The sequence below is a fragment of the Lates calcarifer genome, linkage group LG16_LG22 (genome assembly GCF_001640805.2).
Source record: "Lates calcarifer isolate ASB-BC8 linkage group LG16_LG22, TLL_Latcal_v3, whole genome shotgun sequence".
NCBI classification, from domain to species: domain Eukaryota; kingdom Metazoa; phylum Chordata; class Actinopteri; family Centropomidae; genus Lates; species Lates calcarifer.
The window spans coordinates 24,031,914-24,050,481 of NC_066848.1; the positions used below are offsets into that span (position 1 = coordinate 24,031,914).

At 40.7% G+C, this 18,568-nt stretch overlaps 1 protein-coding gene across 2 annotated transcripts in view; it reads left to right on the forward strand.

Annotated features, from left to right (window-relative positions):
* Positions 1–15,736, forward strand: part of bcl11aa (BCL11 transcription factor A a) — a 51,905-nt gene extending 36,169 nt beyond the window's left edge. For both annotated transcript variants that reach the window (XM_018694655.2, XM_018694654.2), the window contains exon 3: positions 9,889–15,736. In XM_018694655.2, the coding sequence (XP_018550171.1) occupies positions 9,889–12,137 (2,249 nt within the window). In that variant the 3' untranslated portion in view covers positions 12,138–15,736. The remainder of the gene's footprint in view (positions 1–9,888) is intronic.
* Positions 15,737–18,568: the final 2,832 nt, after the last annotated feature.

Below are 18,568 nucleotides of genomic sequence, written 5' to 3' on the forward strand. Positions count from 1 at the left end.
TTGGCAGCTGTTGCAGGTCCCTGCAGATCACTCAATACCAGACTGGCTTTGTATATATATATATATATATATATATATATATATATATATATATATATGTGTGTGTGTGTGTGTGTGTGTGTCTGTCTGTCTGTGTGTATATGTGTGTGTGTGTGTGTGTGCGTCTGTCTTCAGTGACCATGGACCTCTTGCTTATAGCACTAAAGAAAATCTACTTCCTCTCAGCGTGTGTTCTTGTCTCATCAGGGATTTGAGACAAGTGTGTGTGTGTGTGTGTGTGTGTGTGTGTGTGGCTGTCCTACCATGAAAAATAAAACACATGTATTTTTAGTAATAATTAAAATGACATTTTCTCACACTTAAAATTGATTTTACCCATACATGTATTTTTGGACTAATTCTACCAATAGCTGAATGTTCATTATTATTATTATTATTATTATTTTATAACACCTTATAATACTCTGGACTGTCATTTGAACAGTGGATTGAATTGTTGGTTTGAACTGTTTGAATGTTTGAATGCCATCTATCCATCTCCGTTCCCAGTAACGACAGCAACAATACCGATTTGACCAGTGATAGTGATGATCCAGGAAGGTCAGTTTGAGATCCATGAGTTTCGAAGGCTTGACACACACCATAACACTGCCCAGTGGTTATAATACTGTAACTCTGGAAACTTACCACAGTGACAAGCAGTGGAATTACTGTTTTGTTTTGGTTTTTTGTCTCTTTGCTGGACGACTCAGCGGCAGCGGTATCAAAGCAGTGACCTCAGTGAAATAAATAACTGGGCTAATGTCTATCTGAACAAAGCCAGTGACATATTTGTTGTGACTCATCGGCTCGGCAGGATGCACTCGATTTCCTGTATCTTCAAGAGACATTTATGCTAAAAAAGAGAAAAAAACACTTGGAGTATTCAGTATCATCTTCAATTAAAGCACAAGATAGGAAATGATTTCCATTATGTGGATAAGGAGTGAGTTTAATAAAGGATGTCATCAGCAAAATAGTTGTGTGAGCCCTGAAATGACATTTACCTCAAAACCCACCTGAAATGACCAATCCGCAGCAGATTACGAATTGAAATAAAGTTTTGCATCCTGGGTTTCAAGGAGAAGTCTACGAGCTTAGTCACTGAGTATTGTGTGTATGTGTGTGTGTGTCAGGACCAAGTTTCCTCTTTCAAATCCTAGTTCTCTCTCTCTCTCTCTCTCTCTCTCTCTCTCTCCTCACATAAGTGCTGTAATTTGGATGCTCTGTAATTTCACCATGGTGGTTTAGGGTTAAGTGGAGGCTGTCCCTGCCATCATGAGTACTGCTCTTCCAAATGGACACACACACTCTCACTCATACACACATGCACACACACTGGATCATTGCTACATTGCGCATGGATGCTTCTACAAAGGCCAGTCCATTTAATTACATTTATAAACACAGTTTAAGGGCCCGGGCTGTGTCATTAGAACGGACTTTATGAGATACATTACTGTGTGTGGGAGAGGGTGTGTGTTTGTGTGCAACGGAGAGAAAGAAAAGGAAACTTTGTCACATTGCAGATATAATGGATGGCTGGACGGACGGATGGATGGATGGATGGATGGATGGATGTGCGCACACACACACACACACACACACACACACACGCATGCACACACAAGTAGATTGCTGGTGAGAGAGTTGCAGATAGCACAGTCTGTAGCCCAGCAGGGATTCCACACACAGAGACAGAAGGTATTGATATATCCCCCCCCCGCCCCACACACGCGCGCTACAGACACACACACATGGGGACAGACGGTATTGATATTTTTGCTCATCAGCCTCGAGTGTATGGCTGTGTATGGCAGGATCACACAGATACACACTTACTCGCACAAATACATGCACACACAGCATGTAATCAGACAGGCTCAATAATCTATTGTTGTTTTTGGTCATTCAAATGCGTTCATACTTCTTTCTTCCATAAAAATACCAGATCATTACTGTCAGGCCTCGAGGCTTCTATTTGCAAAAGTTGTTTGGAGCTATTTTAAGTTCTAGCTGGAATTTAAATAGTTCTATAGCTCGAGCTAGAATGCTCCAACAAATAGTCTGGCATGTAAACAGCATCTTTGATTTAAATGACAAAGTAGCTGATGATGATAACAAACCATGTAATGATGATGATCAACACGCTTAAGTGAAAGTATAACCCTGATACTGGTAATTCAGATGATAAATTGACTCTTGCTGACGAAGTCAGATCTGACAGAAAGTGGTAAATATAACTGTGTCCAAGAAAACCAGAGCATAACCAGGATATGTACATACACGGACCAGTGGTAAAGAGTTGCTTGGATGCTGTGGAGTCAATTAAATGCTTGACGGATGCAGATGACCACTAACCTGGACCATTGTAATGTGAACAGGAAGTTGAAAAACCATGCTCCCTCTAGATCATATAACATTATATCGCAGATATTATCAAAACAAGACAAGACACCAAACAGGGACACTAGATTGCTGTAGATATAATAGCTAAGAAAGACTCATGAGTACATTGCGAGTATGTTTCAAACAAACTTGAATGTGTGACTAAAGGCAAAAGTTTTTATACCTGTTCTGAATGGCCACATTCGAAGGCAGGATGAAAAGCTTGCATCATAGTCTGGCTGCATTCCATTGCCTCCCCTATCTCTCTCCAAGAACTCATTGTCTTTTGAGCCTCTTTGTAGTCTTGAAGAAATGAATCAAGCAATTGAGGATACTGAAAGCATTCTTTAACTCAGTTTCACACACAAAAAGTGATAGAAGTAGTTATGTAAAGAATTAAAGCTTAAAGCCAAAGTTCAATCTTTGCCTACTTTGAAAGTCACTGAATAAAATGGGCATGCTTGGTGGATTGTGGTGTGATTACCTGTTTCATAAAATTAGAAATCTTGTCAAATGCAGCTACCCATGGATCCACTATTGAAAAGGCAGTTATAGATACCGTTAAACTTCTCAGACAAGCATTTTTTTGAAGCACACTGATTTCTTCATGTTGCAACACTGTTCCTTCATGATGCTAGTAACATCACTAAGAATAGTCTCCTGAAGAGGCCAAAGGCCTCCTGCTTCATTCTGTCGTGTGGGAAGGTCGACAAACCTTGGCAGGACTGATCCTTTCTCCTCATTCATATATTGTAAGGTAGTTTCTGTAGTTTGTCATACCCCTTTCATGATTACACAACTATTCTTTGCATTGGGATTGACGTACTCTTGCAACTGCGGTGTGTGAGGAAGCTTCTTTGATCTAGGCACCGACTCATAGCCAGTAATAGAGGCTGATTTCCTTCCAAGCAGAGCACTGCCTTTTTGAGCAACTGCAGTCATGTTGTTATTTGACTGCGTCGCTCTCCTCAGTGAGCAGACAGGATACCAGCTGCCACTATTTGCCTTCCAATTGTTTGCTGTCCAGTTAGTAAGAAAGCTTGTGCGTAGAGGGGGAATAATTGGGGGAAAGGAGGACAGTGCAGATCCTTCTTTCTGGACCACACTGGAAGTTTTTGCAGGATTAAGCCCAGTACATTTTTATGACAGTTTATGATGCCAAGATAGCAATTACAGGAATTTTGTGACAATTTAATAGGATGCCACTCAAGTATGTAACAATGTTTTTATTTTTGTTGGTGTCCTGAATTTTATAACAGTCTTGATTTGAACTTTACCACCATACGTTTTTTGAGTTTAGCCAGCCGGGTTTTGAAACAGTTTATATAAAAAGCCCAAGGGATATATATATATATATATATATATATATATATATATATATATATATATATATATATAAAAGCCCAAGGGTCATTCAATTTCCTTGACTCCAACAAGATCACACAGTTTTGAAATTAAAACATGATAAGAGCCATAATTAGGGCAACAGGATTTTCACATGACAACAATGATATGCTGAAGTGCTTTTGGACAGTATAACAGACTATTGGAATAGAAGCAGAAAGCCACAACTGTTGCACTTTAGTGGGTGATGATGGAGGGAGGTGGGGAGGAAGGCTGGGTTATGACAGTGGAGTCGATAATGTCCATGTCCTGCAGAAACCATTTGAAAGTCATTTTCTCTGGCATGGTTTGCTTCCACTCCTAGGGCAGTGTATCAGTTACAACACAAATGTATTATGGGAGTCATGAGACATGAATATCTGAGTGCTGATCAACAACAGCAGTTATATATGTGTCACTGAAAAAATGTATGGATTAAAGCAAGGGGGTGGTGGGGTCGTTAAATGATTACATTCATATTATGTCACCAATTTCTCCATGATAATTAATGTCAAATATGAATATGATATAGACATTGGTATGACATAGATCGCCCATATGACATCAGCTCCTGGTAATTTGCCTTATTTTAAAGGAATATTACAATCATTTCTGTGGGATTTTTGTTCTGTTTTGTGATCAGGCAGGTAGAGAAAAACACTGAAAAACACTACGACCTCCAACAACCATACATACCGTGTTCCTCATTAAAATCAATGAGTATTGCTAGCTTCAGTATGATTTGGACATTATAGTTCATTATCCTTCTTGAAAGTATTTAAAATTAGTAAAGCTTTTCTGCCACCTCACTTACTTTTTGGCCAGAAAAATGTATCATTTTGATAATTCTAACAAAAGGATCATTATTTCTTTCTCCAAAGAAATGTCAAATTAATGCACTGAAAATATGTGCTAAAGTTGGCAAAGATTCTTTTTTGTCAGTTTCTTAAACCTGGAACTAGCAGTGTGTCCAATAAATTAACATATTCTTCCAGATATAAAACAATTGCCTGGTGAAGAGTATAATAATATTGAAATAATAATATTGAAAAGTGGAATTCTAGTGAAATGTCTAGGTATCCCTTTAAGGTAAAGCAGGAGGTGATCAGGGGTGAGCAGTAATGCCCAGATGTAAATATAAGCAGCAGATCCTGAAAGCCTGAGGCTCAGATAGAAATCCCAAATTGTATTAAGGGACATTGTCTCTCACTCCCTGTATGCGTACCTAATCCTGTTTCAGTGATGTTCCATTACCTCAATTATTATCATCTCACCCAGAGGTGGACTCAGCCAAGGACACCACCGGAGAGCCACCGATGGGTGGAAAGAGAGCAGAGATGATGGAAGAAGAGGTGGGGAGGGTGAGCTATAGAGGACAGAGTCCTAAATCGCACAAAGAAAGTTGGATGGAAAAGAAGAGGCAGGAAATATAGGGGGCATAGAAGGAGGATAAAGAGAGAGGGGAGGAAGTTGTAATAAATAAAAAAAATATAAATGATCACAAGAGATAGAAAATAAAAGGAGAACAAATTTTTAATAATTTAGAGATGCATAAAATTCATGTAAGACCAGTAAAATACTGGTAGGTCTGTCCTAGCTGGTAGCCAAGACCTGGCATCCATTTTTGTTTCCCAGCTGGTCAGAGAGGGATGTAATGGTGGCAATCCAGCTAATTCACAGGACAGAATGACTGGCTGAAGAACAGACAGTTTTGCAGGCTGACGGTGGAAAGAATTTTATCAAATGTAAAATGTAATGTATAGAACCTTTAGACTTTCATCCTTTCATCTTAAATGTTTAACAGTTCTGTACACTATATTTGGTTTTTCGTATGTGGACAAGGTACAAAAATGTGCACCAGAAATCAAAATAGCAAACTTTCGATTTGCTTTTCTAGAGCATCCCAGAGTATCCTGCACAGATGTACACACAGATGTTCATAGAAATGAGCATTTGACAAAATGTATGTCTCTTTACACAGTTGTTCTATTATAACATGCAGGATATTTCATTCATCAAATCACTAACATTTTCACAATATGTTTAATTGTGATAAGTTTTAAGTGCTAATAAATAATTTTCACCATGACTATACAGAAAAGAAGGCAAGGTTTTGCTTTTGCTTTTGGTTAATGGATGATGACTGCAGAAAATTTGCATTTAGTAATTGAAATCATTTGATCCAGTTAGAAATACATTTGATACTTTCTGTGTCTCCCCAGTTTGGTACACTGGCTTTATTTCAGCTCCTTGGACAGAGAGCTATACCTCCTTTTGAGAGGGATGGATGGAGCTTCACACTCTGTCCCTCACACACACACACACACACACACACAAAGGAGTCGTGAAACATGAGTCAAGCTGCCTTATTGCCTCCCTTTCCCATCTAGCACCACATAAGTGTCCAGGCAGTGCCCTTGGCTTAATAGGACTTAATGCATGTGCTTGTCACTATAGCATAGCTGGTATTGAGCGTTAGGACATTTCTGAAACTGCGTTTGTGTTCTCTGGAGTCTCACTAGCGGCTTTGACGTTTACCCCAGGTAGAGATCTGGATGCTATTATTTACCCCCATATTCCTTCCCTCCTTTCCTTCTCCTTCCTCTTCGTTCTTCCATATATCCGCTGTATCCAAACTTAAAAGTTGCAGCAGGTATTTGTCAACTCTATCTAAACTAAGAGGGATTACTTCTCCTGTCTCCTTCTTTCCCCCTCTCTTAATCTTATCTATCTTCATCTTCAGTTCTCCATTCGCTTTCTTACTTAATTTTTCTACCTCAGAGTGGTGGAGACTTTGCCTAATGAAGTGGCTGATGGGAGTATATTACAGAGAGACAGAGTGGAGCGGTCGCCTACTCTAAAATCCATTAACCTTACAGTTTCAATCAGCGTGCAGACAAGCCTGAGCTATGAGTCAAAAAGGAACGTATTAGCTTAAGAGTTACACTATTGTGCCTTGCACTTGTTTTGCTCAATTTTTGCCCACCTTTAGCTGAAAACACAAATCCTTCTTTTACTTTATATTATCATTGGGCTGTCACCATATTACCTTTATAGTCTGCACAATCTTACATTATTTTCATCAATTGACAATATTTTTCTGGGTAATGCAAAAATAGTTGAATGGGGGCAGAGCACAAACATTTAGGCCCTGGGTATTTCTATCTTTCAATACATGCATCATGCATGTACAAATAAATGATTTTTTTCAGGTTTCTGTGGGTACTTATCCATTTAGATGGCACGATTTTCCAGAAGTTCTGTTCAGTATCAGCATCAATGCAATCATGCTTTTGGAACTATTTTCTCTGCACAGTTGCAGGAGCTATATTAATATGACCATTTTATTTAAAGCAAAAGAGAGGTTGATCCCACACCCTGCATCTGGTCAGTGATGGAGAGGACTACCACCAAGCCAAAGGGATAAGTCATCCCCTGATTTATACTGAAGTGGATAGAGTGCATCTTTATTGTCAGTGCTGTCAGTCTTCAGGATTAGAGTGTATCAACCAGAGGAAAAAAGATGAATAAATAATTAAAGTCTCCCTGGTCCTGATGATGCAAATGATATTCACAGGTTAGATCTGATGCAGGTGGCCACAATTAGTGGTAATTTGTGCCGATTTTAATGATCCATAATTTAGCTGGCTTTCCAAACTATTGGTCATGTAGGATAAGTGTGTTTGTGTGTACTGTTGTGGAGACAGCAAGAGAGGGAAGGGCAGTGAAAACTAAAAAGAAGGAAAATTAAGGAAGGGGAAGACTCTCCCAACAAGCACTGAAATAAACAGGCAGGATCCCTGTCACACATTTAAACACATTTATGTATCTAGTTTATGATGACACACTATTCTGTCACACTTCTGTATCATCTTTGTGAACAAGAACGCATCTTTTGCCAATTCAGATTACTGTTTGTGTTTACGTACTGTGAAGTAAGCGCTATAGTGTGAGGAAAATTACATCTCTTTTAGAAAAACACACATATACTTTTATGTATGCACACATATACACAAGCACATACACAAATGTTCCCTTTGTTCCCTTTACAACCTCTGTGACTCTCTTCCTGGCTATTAGAGGTAAATTGCTGAGTGCCGATGTATAAAAGCTTCCATGTAAACCTGACATTCTTTTAGTATCACTGCTAATTTGTCATATTCATTCTGTCAGCAATTAGCAGGTGATATGACCCAATTTTGTGTGTATTTTTTACAATCCACCTTACCTGTTTGCATATTAAGGGAATGTTTTGTAATTTATTGTTCATGACACGTTACAGCAAAATTGCTTTTTACCAAAAAATCATCTCAGATAATTAACATCAATACTATGACCTCTAGAATGACACCTGTTTATTTGCATTTGCAATATTATTACAGCGTGTTTCAATTTAGTATGTATTGCAACTTCTGACATTTGTGGATGTTTCTATAATTATTGTGGTTGTTATTTCACATATAGCCATATTTTACACACACATACACACACACACACACACACACACACACACACACACACACAAAATGTATCCTTACATTTGAATATAGAATTTGAAAGAAAAATGGACAAAAATGCTTTATGTAGGGTGTATAGGAAAGACCTTTCTCAGCATATGTAGCACATATTTTTTCCTCCTCCTCACTTTTGTATATAAGACCTTAACCTTTGGCCCTAGTTTAGTTGTATTGGAGCATGGTGATAGTGACATAAAATGTCTAAACTATTTTCAAGTATATTTCTGTTAAACTGTATATTTATCCATTTGTGTGTTAGTGTGTGAATGTGTATCTCTGTTTGCCTTTTTTTTCATGCATCCACATTACACTGTGCTTAATAGTGGAAGGCTCTGAATGGCAGCAATGGGCCTTCGTTTGTCATCTAATCTTGTAAACGAGCTGATGGCCGTCCGTTCGGTCTTGTAATGAGATTACACATGCATTCTGGGTCCCACCACAGGTCATCATCGGCCATTCAAAAGCAATTATTGTTTTAAATGTTCCTTTTGTCGCCATCTCAAAGTGACTCTGCATGCTTCACTAAGGGGAGAAGTATTGAGGCGGGCCGAAGGGGTTATTTTTCCTCTCCAGTTGGAGCCTAAATGTTTTTACACTCCTACTGTTTTACTTTCCTTAGGCGCCCATGGTGTTCTGTTCAGTGTATGTGAATGAGAGAACAAACGTGTGTATGTGCATTTTGACTGTGGGGTGATAGACATGGAAGGAGGATGCACAGTACATGAGAGGATATGATCCGAGAAAACAGTGTACATAAATAAACTTGCATACATTTTATTTATTTATTTATTTGTCAAAATATGAAATAATTTCTGACTGGATATTTGATAAGAAACTGAATTGTCAGTCTTAACCTATTCTAAAATATATTAGAAACACAATTCCTGATGCAGATATCACGTATTTTTTATGTATTTATGCTGTTACTACAGAAATGAGGAAGCGGTAATTTAAAGGTCTAAAGGATTCTTCTCTGCTGCCTCTCCTGTGTGTGTGTGTGGATATGTGTGTTTGTCAGCAAGCCTCTGTTTTGGTAGATCAGTGGGAAGTGGTAGTCCATCGGGAGAGCCCTGTTTCTTTGTTCTCCTGCTGACAATGGAGGACTCACAGTCAGTCTAAAGGGAGAAATTATGTCCCAGAGCAGTCTGAGAGAAGAACAAATGCATACACACACGCTACAACTCACATGCTACTCATGTGGGGCATGACCTCAATAAGAGCTACTGTTGTATTTGCAAAGCCCTTAACACCATGTGCCGACCACTTTAAAAGCTGTAAGAATTAGGCCTAAGGTTCAAATAAGAGTTGTCATCCTCATGGATTTCATTCTGTACACAGTACTGTATGCACAATTATGTTATTTTTTTCCCCAAATGAATAGCAATGCAGCATTTCAAAATCCTTGATTCAAACCAAAATGTTTCAGAAGTCAGCCTTTGCTAATAGTCTCTGATATTGGCTAATTCATACAGTAATGCGTCTTGCTGAGGTCTGAAGGTTTTCAGTGGATTTTTCACTTACTATGACTCCTAACCCATTTCTTTCTTCTCTGTCACAACAGGTAAAGAGGAGCCAACCACCTATACCTGCACTACCTGTAAGCAGTCGTATGGCAGCGCTTGGTTCTTGCTGCAGCATGCTCAGAACACCCATGGCTTCCGTATCTACCTGGAAAGTGAACATGGCAGCCCTCTCACACCACGCATGGGTGGACCTTCCTCCCTGGGTGGAGGTGCAGACTGCCCTTCTCAGCCTCCCCTTCATGGCCTCCATTTGCCTCCTGACGCAAGCCCCTTCAACCTCCTCCGCATCCCTGGCTCGGGCTCAGGTGGACGGGATAGCGTCGGAGCAGGGGGTGGAATCGGTGCTGCAGGCCCAGCTGGTGGGGGTCATCATCAGCGTTTCCCTCCCACACCACCCCTGTTCAGCCCCCCTCCAAGGAACCACTTGGACCCCCATCACCTGAGCCCAGAGGAGCTGGCGCTGGCAGCCCACCACCCGAGTGCCTTTGACAGGGTGCTGCGCCTCAATCCTCCTCTGCCCCTGGACCCCCCTCCAACAATGGACTTCTCACGGCGGCTACGGGAGCTGGCGGGCAACACCTCAGGGTCCACCCCCCCACTATCCCCCAGCCGGCCAAGCCCCATGCAACGCTTGCTCCAGCCATTCCAGACAGGAGGAGGAAGTGGAGGAACAGGAGGGGCAGGGGGCAGTAAACCTCCATATCTTGCTACCCCACCTCCTCTTCCAGGCTCCATGCAGTCACCTGTGGGCTCTCAGACCACTCCTACTACCCCTCTCCCCTCAGCAGGGGCAACACCCTCCTCCACCACCCCCATGAAATCAAAGTGTTGTGAGTTTTGTGGTAAAGCCTTCAAGTTTCAGAGTAATCTAATAGTACATCGGCGCAGCCACACAGGAGAGAAACCGTACAAATGTCATCTGTGTGATCATGCTTGTACACAGGCTAGCAAACTGAAACGCCACATGAAGACGCACATGCACAAATCATCCTCACCAAACACAGGCAAGTCAGAAGATGGGCTCTCAACAGCATCCTCTCCAGAGCCTGGCACCAGTGAGCACCTGGGCAGTGCAAGCAATGCCCTCAAGTCAGTGGTGGCCAAACTGAAAAATGAGAATGACCGCATGCTACGTGAGAATGGTGAAGAGGAGGAGGAGGAAGAGGAAGAAGAGGAAGAGGAAGAGGAGGAGGAAGAGGAGGAGGAGGAGGAGGAGGAGGAAGGAGAGGAGGAAGAAGACCAAAATGGAGAGAGGGCAGCCAGAAGAAACAACAACAGCTATCACTTTGGTTTGAACCTTGAAACAGCACGTCAGCATGAAAACAATGGTGGTATTGGAGGCAGACTTGGAGGTTTGGCTGATGAGGGGTCCATCCCACGGTCACTGCCTGAGGTGATGCAGGGGATGGGTCTGGCCGCTAGCATGCAGCACTTCAGCGAAGCCCTGAATGCACACAAAAGGAATGCCATGGCCCAGGAGAATCACCTGCACCATCACCTCAACCGAGACCATCACCACAATCGTGAGATGTGTGACGGGGACTCTGTACTGGAAACAGATCGTGGGGAGGAGGGTTCTGTCTCAACGGTGAATGGGCGGGGGGCATCCCCTAATGAATCTGCCTCTGTTGGCCTCTCTAAGAAACTGCTTCTGGGTAGCCCCGGTCCACTCAGTCCTTTCTCCAAACGCATTAAGCTGGAAAAGGAATTTGACCTGCCAACTCCCACAATCCCTAACACGGAGAACGTCTACTCCCAGTGGCTGGCTGGCTATGCTGCCTCCCGACAACTCAAGGACCCTTTTCTGAACTTTGGGGATTCCAGACAATCGCCGTTCGCCTCTTCGTCTGAGCATTCTTCAGAAAATGGCAGTCTGCGATTCTCGACCCCTCCAGGGGAACTGGATGGTGGGATGTCTGGCCGCAGTGGTACAGGCAGTGGAGGCAGCACACCACATCTCGGGGGTCCTGGGCGGCCCAGCTCCAAGGACGGCCGCAGGAGTGATACTTGTGAGTTTTGTGGCAAGGTGTTCAAGAACTGCAGTAACCTGACAGTACACCGGCGCAGCCACACAGGGGAGAGACCATACAAGTGTGAGCTGTGCAATTATGCTTGTGCCCAGAGTTCCAAACTTACACGCCATATGAAGACCCATGGTCAGGTGGGCAAAGACGTGTACAAGTGTGAAATTTGTCAGATGCCCTTCAGTGTCTACAGCACCTTGGAGAAACACATGAAAAAATGGCACAGTGACCGTCCTTTGAGTACCGAAATAAAGTCAGAGTAGAAGGCCGAACTATGGGACCTTTCCCCCACAGCTATGTCCGCCATTAGTCCCCTGTTTATTCCCAGCTCCTTGTAGATTTGCCCCAACCCCAATGCTCCACTTTCGCCAGTCTGGTGGAAGCTTAAGACCATGTGCTCTGCACCAGCACACCCCGTCTCCATTACCCATTGAATGCATGATCTGTATCGGGGCAATACTCTTGCATTGACGCAAAACTTCGAGCCTTTCTCTTGTGCAATAATTTACATGTTGTGTACAATTTTCTTTTTTGAGTTTTCCTTTTCCATTTTTAAGAATTAGTCAGCATGCATAGTATGTTTTTGCTAATCAAAAAAAGAAAAGAACTTGTCCCTGGTTGGTTAATTGTTGAGTAAATGTGTTGCTGTTTTTCTCTTGTTCTGTTTTTTCTTTTTATTCTTCAAAAAGAGAAAAGACAAGAATCCATGCTGCATACATTCTGTAACACATATCATGTACAGTTTTGTTTTGTAACATGGAAAGTGAACAGTCTTTACCCTCCTCTTACAACCCTGGGAATGCACTTATCCAGATCTTTCTAAAAGACACCATGTTCACACAGGGTTTTAAAAAATCATGCATTAGCTTGATGACTAAACTGAAAGTAACAGCCTTCAAATTTCTTTAAAAAAGACAAGGGTGTGCTAGGAATTCAATTTGTACTATCATTTGGTTGAATAAGAAAGAGTGCCTTTGATATCTCAAGACTGCATTGGCCATAATCTTATCTGGTATAAGTTTGGGGTCACACTAGATAAAGCTAAAAGGTTTAAGCCACCCAGGAAAGGTCCTTGCATCAAGCACCTGACTGCTCAAATGGACTGTGACAACTCATGATGAAAGATCAGAGAGTTCTTGTTAATCATTGTTTAGCTACCTATTACATGTTGAATAGGCTATCTTTAATATGTGGATTTCATGGCAAGCATGGTACAAGCAGTATTGTGTATATCTGAATTATTTGTAGTTTTGTTTCTGGTAAGGAGGTACTTTTGAGATAAAGGTAATGTATAATGTACAATCCTGATCTTGAGGGATACAGCGCATGGCTGAGAAGTGTCATGTATCTGCGTTAGCACAAACCTACAACGCTGCTTCAATATGTCAGTGTGTGGAACAATGCATACAGTAATATATGAGCTCCAAGTGAGGTTACCTTTATTTGAGAGCAGTGAAATAACTACAAGTTAGACAAACAGAAAGTTACACAGAACTGGACCATACTGCGGGGATCAGAGGCAATCTCTTTCACTCTTTCACTTACATTTCTACTCTCAAAACAGGGTCATAAACTATGAATTGCAGATAAAAGTAAGAAAGAATTGCAAAAAATATATCTGTACTCCAGGGCTCTTAAAAAGAGTGGAAATGCGATAATTTTAATCAGTATGCATAGGCTAATGCAGGGCACATTTTTTGTTTGCTGTTGCTTTTCAACCCAAAAGGAAAGATTTTATTCCTTGTTGAGTTTCATTCAAGCTGTTTATAATATAGCACTTGTCACTCTGCCTGAGAGTAAGTACCGACATCTTTCTTTCATTGTCCCACACTGATGCAATGTTGGTACATGGTTTAGGTCTAAAAGCTAGGTTGTCATTTATAGGACATGAAGTGCACTGTTTCAGTTTTCCCAGTTTACAAGTTTATGCTCAAGGGGAAAAAAAATTGTTGAAATGCTGTCAGATAGGGAGGGTCCTGTTGTTAAAAGCAGTAAAAGATGAGACACATAATCTGTTGTCAGCAACTCCAGCCTCATGACCCTTGACCTCTGTACCCTTGCCGTTTCACCTTTGACCATTTGTCAATTTGTTACCCCTAGAAACCCCAGTGCTCAGCCTGGGCAGAAAATTCACTCTGTCAGCAAGGTCTGTAAATTAAAAGTTTGACATGAGTTACTTAAGTAGCCAGTGCTGCATAGTCTTAAAATGGATGCAGCTCTCATTGGCCACAGCAGCACCAAACATCCATATTTCTAAGGAGCTGCATTGTAAAAATGTTGTCATCTCCACCTGAATAATCTATAGACCTTGATGGCTAGATTACAAACACTCAAATCTTGTTGCTTACACTGCAAGAATCTGTTTTTGTACAAATCTTCCTTTAATTATAGATATGAAAATAAACGTTTTTGCAAATAACACTTCACTATCTTTTAGGGGAAACTGTATTTAAGTTTTGTTGTCGTTTCTCTTTTCCTCAGCGTCTTGGTGGTGTTCAAGACTCCGATCACAGTATATATGAAATGATAAAAAAAAAGACGAAAAAACAAACAAACAAACAAAAAAAAAATTCTGTGATGGTTTTGTATTTTATTTTGCCTTGGCTCTTCACAGCTCTTCAGGTTGAAATACAATTTGCATTGGGGAAAGGATTAAGATTATATATGAATATATAATAAAGAACTTAAAATATAGGAAAATGCACACTCATGTCGATTCCTATGCTTAAACACATTTATGGTCTACTTTTTCTGTATTTCTAGAATTGTATTTGAATTCAATGTTCACTTAGAATAGGCACTATAGTATTTATATTGAGGCTCGTATTTTTAACTGTTGCTTGTGCTCTCTAAAGGTATTTACCATACCTTTTTTTGGTAGTGGAAAAAAAAAATCCCAGGCTGCCACAGTATATTTTTTTAATTTGGCAGGATAATATAGTGCGAATTATTTGTATGTTTAAAGAAATAAAAGGAAAAATCCCATAAAAAAGCAGTTAAAGTATGTGGCACTGGGAAGTGTCGCGGGCCATGAGATGGCTGCCGCTCTGTTTCCTGTCCACAGAGGTGGTTGTACATATCTTCTTTTGTTTTTGGTTCGGACCTCCTTCCCCCTCTCCCCCCCGCTGCCATTCTTGTATGCAGTAATGCAAGCTGACGTCAGCCTGTTCTGTTGTGTGCTTCTGTCTCTCTCACCCCTCCCACCTGACTACATTCCAACATCAAGAAGAGAGGAAAAAAAAAAAAACTTCATATGCAGTACATGGATTACAAAAATACGTCAAAATAAATACATTTAAAAAGAAATTAAATGTTTTGCAGTTTTTTTTTCATTGCCAAATACTAAATGGTGCTTTATATTTAGATTGGGTATACTTTCATATGCAAAGCATATTTAAAAATGACCTGGGGGATGTGGAGAAGCCTGCTTGAGTTAAGACTTTTTTGTAAATGGCAATGCGGAATATTTTGTTATCAGCCTTTTCTATTCCTGTTCTGAGAGCTGTTTGTTGTAACTTGAACTTGAACTTTATCTTTTACTATGGGAGCTACTATTTATTATTACCTACATGCTCTGTTCAAAACAGAGACATGGAATGGATCCTTATTTTTGGTTTCTTTTTTATTTTTATTTTTGGCTATAATATAATTTTGATTTTTTTTTTTTCCTTTTGTAATGATGGCCGATGGTCATTTGATATACCTAGGTCTTTAATTTCTGATGTACTTGTTTGGGGTCTCTGTTCAGTTGTACTGGGAAAACCACTGTCTGTGTTTTCTGGCAGATGTCTGCATAATCCTGTTCACACACCCATTTTGTCCCTTTATCGAAAAACAATTAATAAAAAAAATGAAAGTATAACAGCACTTGTCGCTTATCTCCACTGTGTGTGTTAAGTTATCTCAAGTGTGTGTGTATGAGTACATGTGTGTATAATTACACCCCATCCTAGAACCCCTTGGTAACATTTACCTGCAACTTCACTAATGTTGACATCTCTGTTGAACACCATCTACTTTTTAATATTTTCGTTTAATATCCTCAATTTTTATGAAAATGTTTATTTTTCATAAATCATTTCAAATGGAAACATTTTCACAAGCCTGAATGTACAAACATATAGTTCTGGGTGCAAAGTTCTTCCTCCTACAGTAAAATTTCCCTCCAATACATACCTGTTTGTGTGTGTGTTATGGGTGACCTGTACTGAACGTTAACATACTTTCTCTAATGAGGCCTCATGCTGTTGCTTAAACCCAGTGAACTCAGTCTTGTACCCCCAGCCCCACCCTAGCCTTTGGCCCTGTTCTATATGTACTTTATGGCTTTCTCCCTCTCTCTCTCTGTGTGTGTGTGTGTGTGTGTGTGTATGCACACTGTCACTGTATTGCCCAGGAGGGGTGGGAGAGCTGAGCAGGTGCATATGCAAGTCCATGAAAACTCTAAAAACTCCCCACACCTGTGTGTCTGCAGAGTCACCCTACCTGTTGGTTGGGGCAGCTGGTTTTAGTGCAAGCCTGTCTGTATGTGTGTGTGTGTGTGTGTGTGTGTGTGTGTGTGTGTGGTGTGTGTATGTGTTCATGCATTACACCATTTTCACTTAGTCTGTATGCTATCTCAGTGCACATATGTGTACCATGCATGTCACTCCTCAATGTACAGTCCACTATCTGTCACTGATAGTAACTGCTCCCTGTGCACACATATGCACACACACACACACACACACACACACACACACACACACACACTCACACAATCAGAATACATACACTATAAACACCACATATACGCTCCACCTCTCAGAGAACCTACTTAAGTAAATATCATTATGTCCTTCTGTTTGCTCAGTAGTCACAAAGCCTCATAAAGCTGTCAGGATTAATCAGCACTATGTCCTCCAACCACCATGCCCTTCTGTTCAGCTCATTCACACTTAAATCTCCTCAGAAAGCATCAATACTCCTGCCTGCTGTAGGGTCCAGAATTTAAGATTCAATAATTTGGATGTAATTCACCATGAGAATGCTTATTCATTTTATTATTTAAGACTGAATGATGGTACCTGGTGGTATAAACAAGAAATTTCTACATATATCCCTCTATTGCCATAGTATTTTATGGGGTAACTCTCAAGCAAAAGTTGAAAACTTCTGCTCCTGAACTTCAGTATTTTGCTCGTATTGTAGATTAAGAAAGCCTGTCTAACAATTTTCCAACACGGCCAGCCACATTTGATGCAAAAAAAATCCAATAGAATGCACAAGGCATTGTGAATGGAATATGAGCAAAAATGTCACTGGGACATCCCTGTGTTTGAAACAGTAAAACAGCTCACAGGCCTCTTGATAACTTAAGGTTTGGAGTAAAAGCAAGTACAAATACTACAAAAATCAACAGCTAGAGCTATGTTAGACTGTAGGAAGTAAGTGTCTGGAATTCACTGGGTTAAGGTCAAGTTACTGTGAAATGTATTTTTGAAGATATTTCTGTTATATATAGGATAAAAGCTTAAAATATAAAAGATTTATTCGTTAAAAGATTCTTGGAGATATGTCTTGAATTTTCACTTTGGAGCATTTTCACAAAGAACTGAGAGAACAGTTGAGAAGGAGAACAGGTTTCTAGAGTAACTGGGTGGAGTAACACTTTCTTCCGTCCTTGACCAGGGCAGTGAACCCCAGCTGCTGTAGAGGAGGGTAGTGGAAGACTTTTCTTTGCTGGGGAGCTCTCAGGTGTGTGAATGTGTTGCTTGAATGTAAAGCATGGTGGTGTTGAAAAACAGCACAGAACTCCGTCAAATTTCCCAGCTTAGAATAAAGGCTACAAAAGGTCAGTAAGAACACGCATAACTCAAATTCAAAGCAATGGTATCTGCCATGATTTTGAGGAGATTTAATGTTGTGGCAGGGTCAGGTGCATTGGACATAGCAGGACTGAGACTTTCTATCTCACTTCAGGACCCACAAGTGGCAGCAGTTTATTCTTTAGTCCTGGTTAAACAACGTGGCTGGACACTGGCAGCGCTGCTGGGGCAAATAAAACAAATCAGCACCATATTTTTTCACTTCCCCTCTGTCTCTCTGCCCTCTACCCCTCTCTCTCTTTCTATGATAAATTCATTGTGTTATAAACCCATGGCCCTTCCACTTTACTTGGACTCTCCTGTGCTGGTTTATGTGAAGAGCGTAATGTATTTGTCACTGTTCTAAAATCTATCCAGACGTGACCTGCAGTCCCCCATAAACTCCCATGGATATGTCTTTGGCCTGCAGGGTTTTAAGAATAGGAGATTCTCCAAAGACTTTAGAAAGCATGTTTTCACACTGCTTTTGTCACTCTATGGCCTTGGCACAACACTGTTCCAGTGGAATCTAAACAAAGAAAGAGAATGTATGTGTGTGTGCAAGAGTGTGTGTTTTGTCTGTCTTTCTGCTTACTGAGTGTACTTTGGTATCTGTATATGTATTGTGTTACCCAAAGAAGTGCATTTTGTCTTCGGCAGCTTCTGTCTGCCATACAGAGCAGCTACTTCTATATGTATCAAGTGGTTTAATACATGCTGACCACTGTGGTCTATAGGAACTGGCGGCAAAGTAAATGCCTCTTACTGTAATGGACAAGCATTGAACATTACTTAGCACATATAATGGCCCCAAGGCCGGTCTGGCATGTAAAAAACTGCAATCAAAG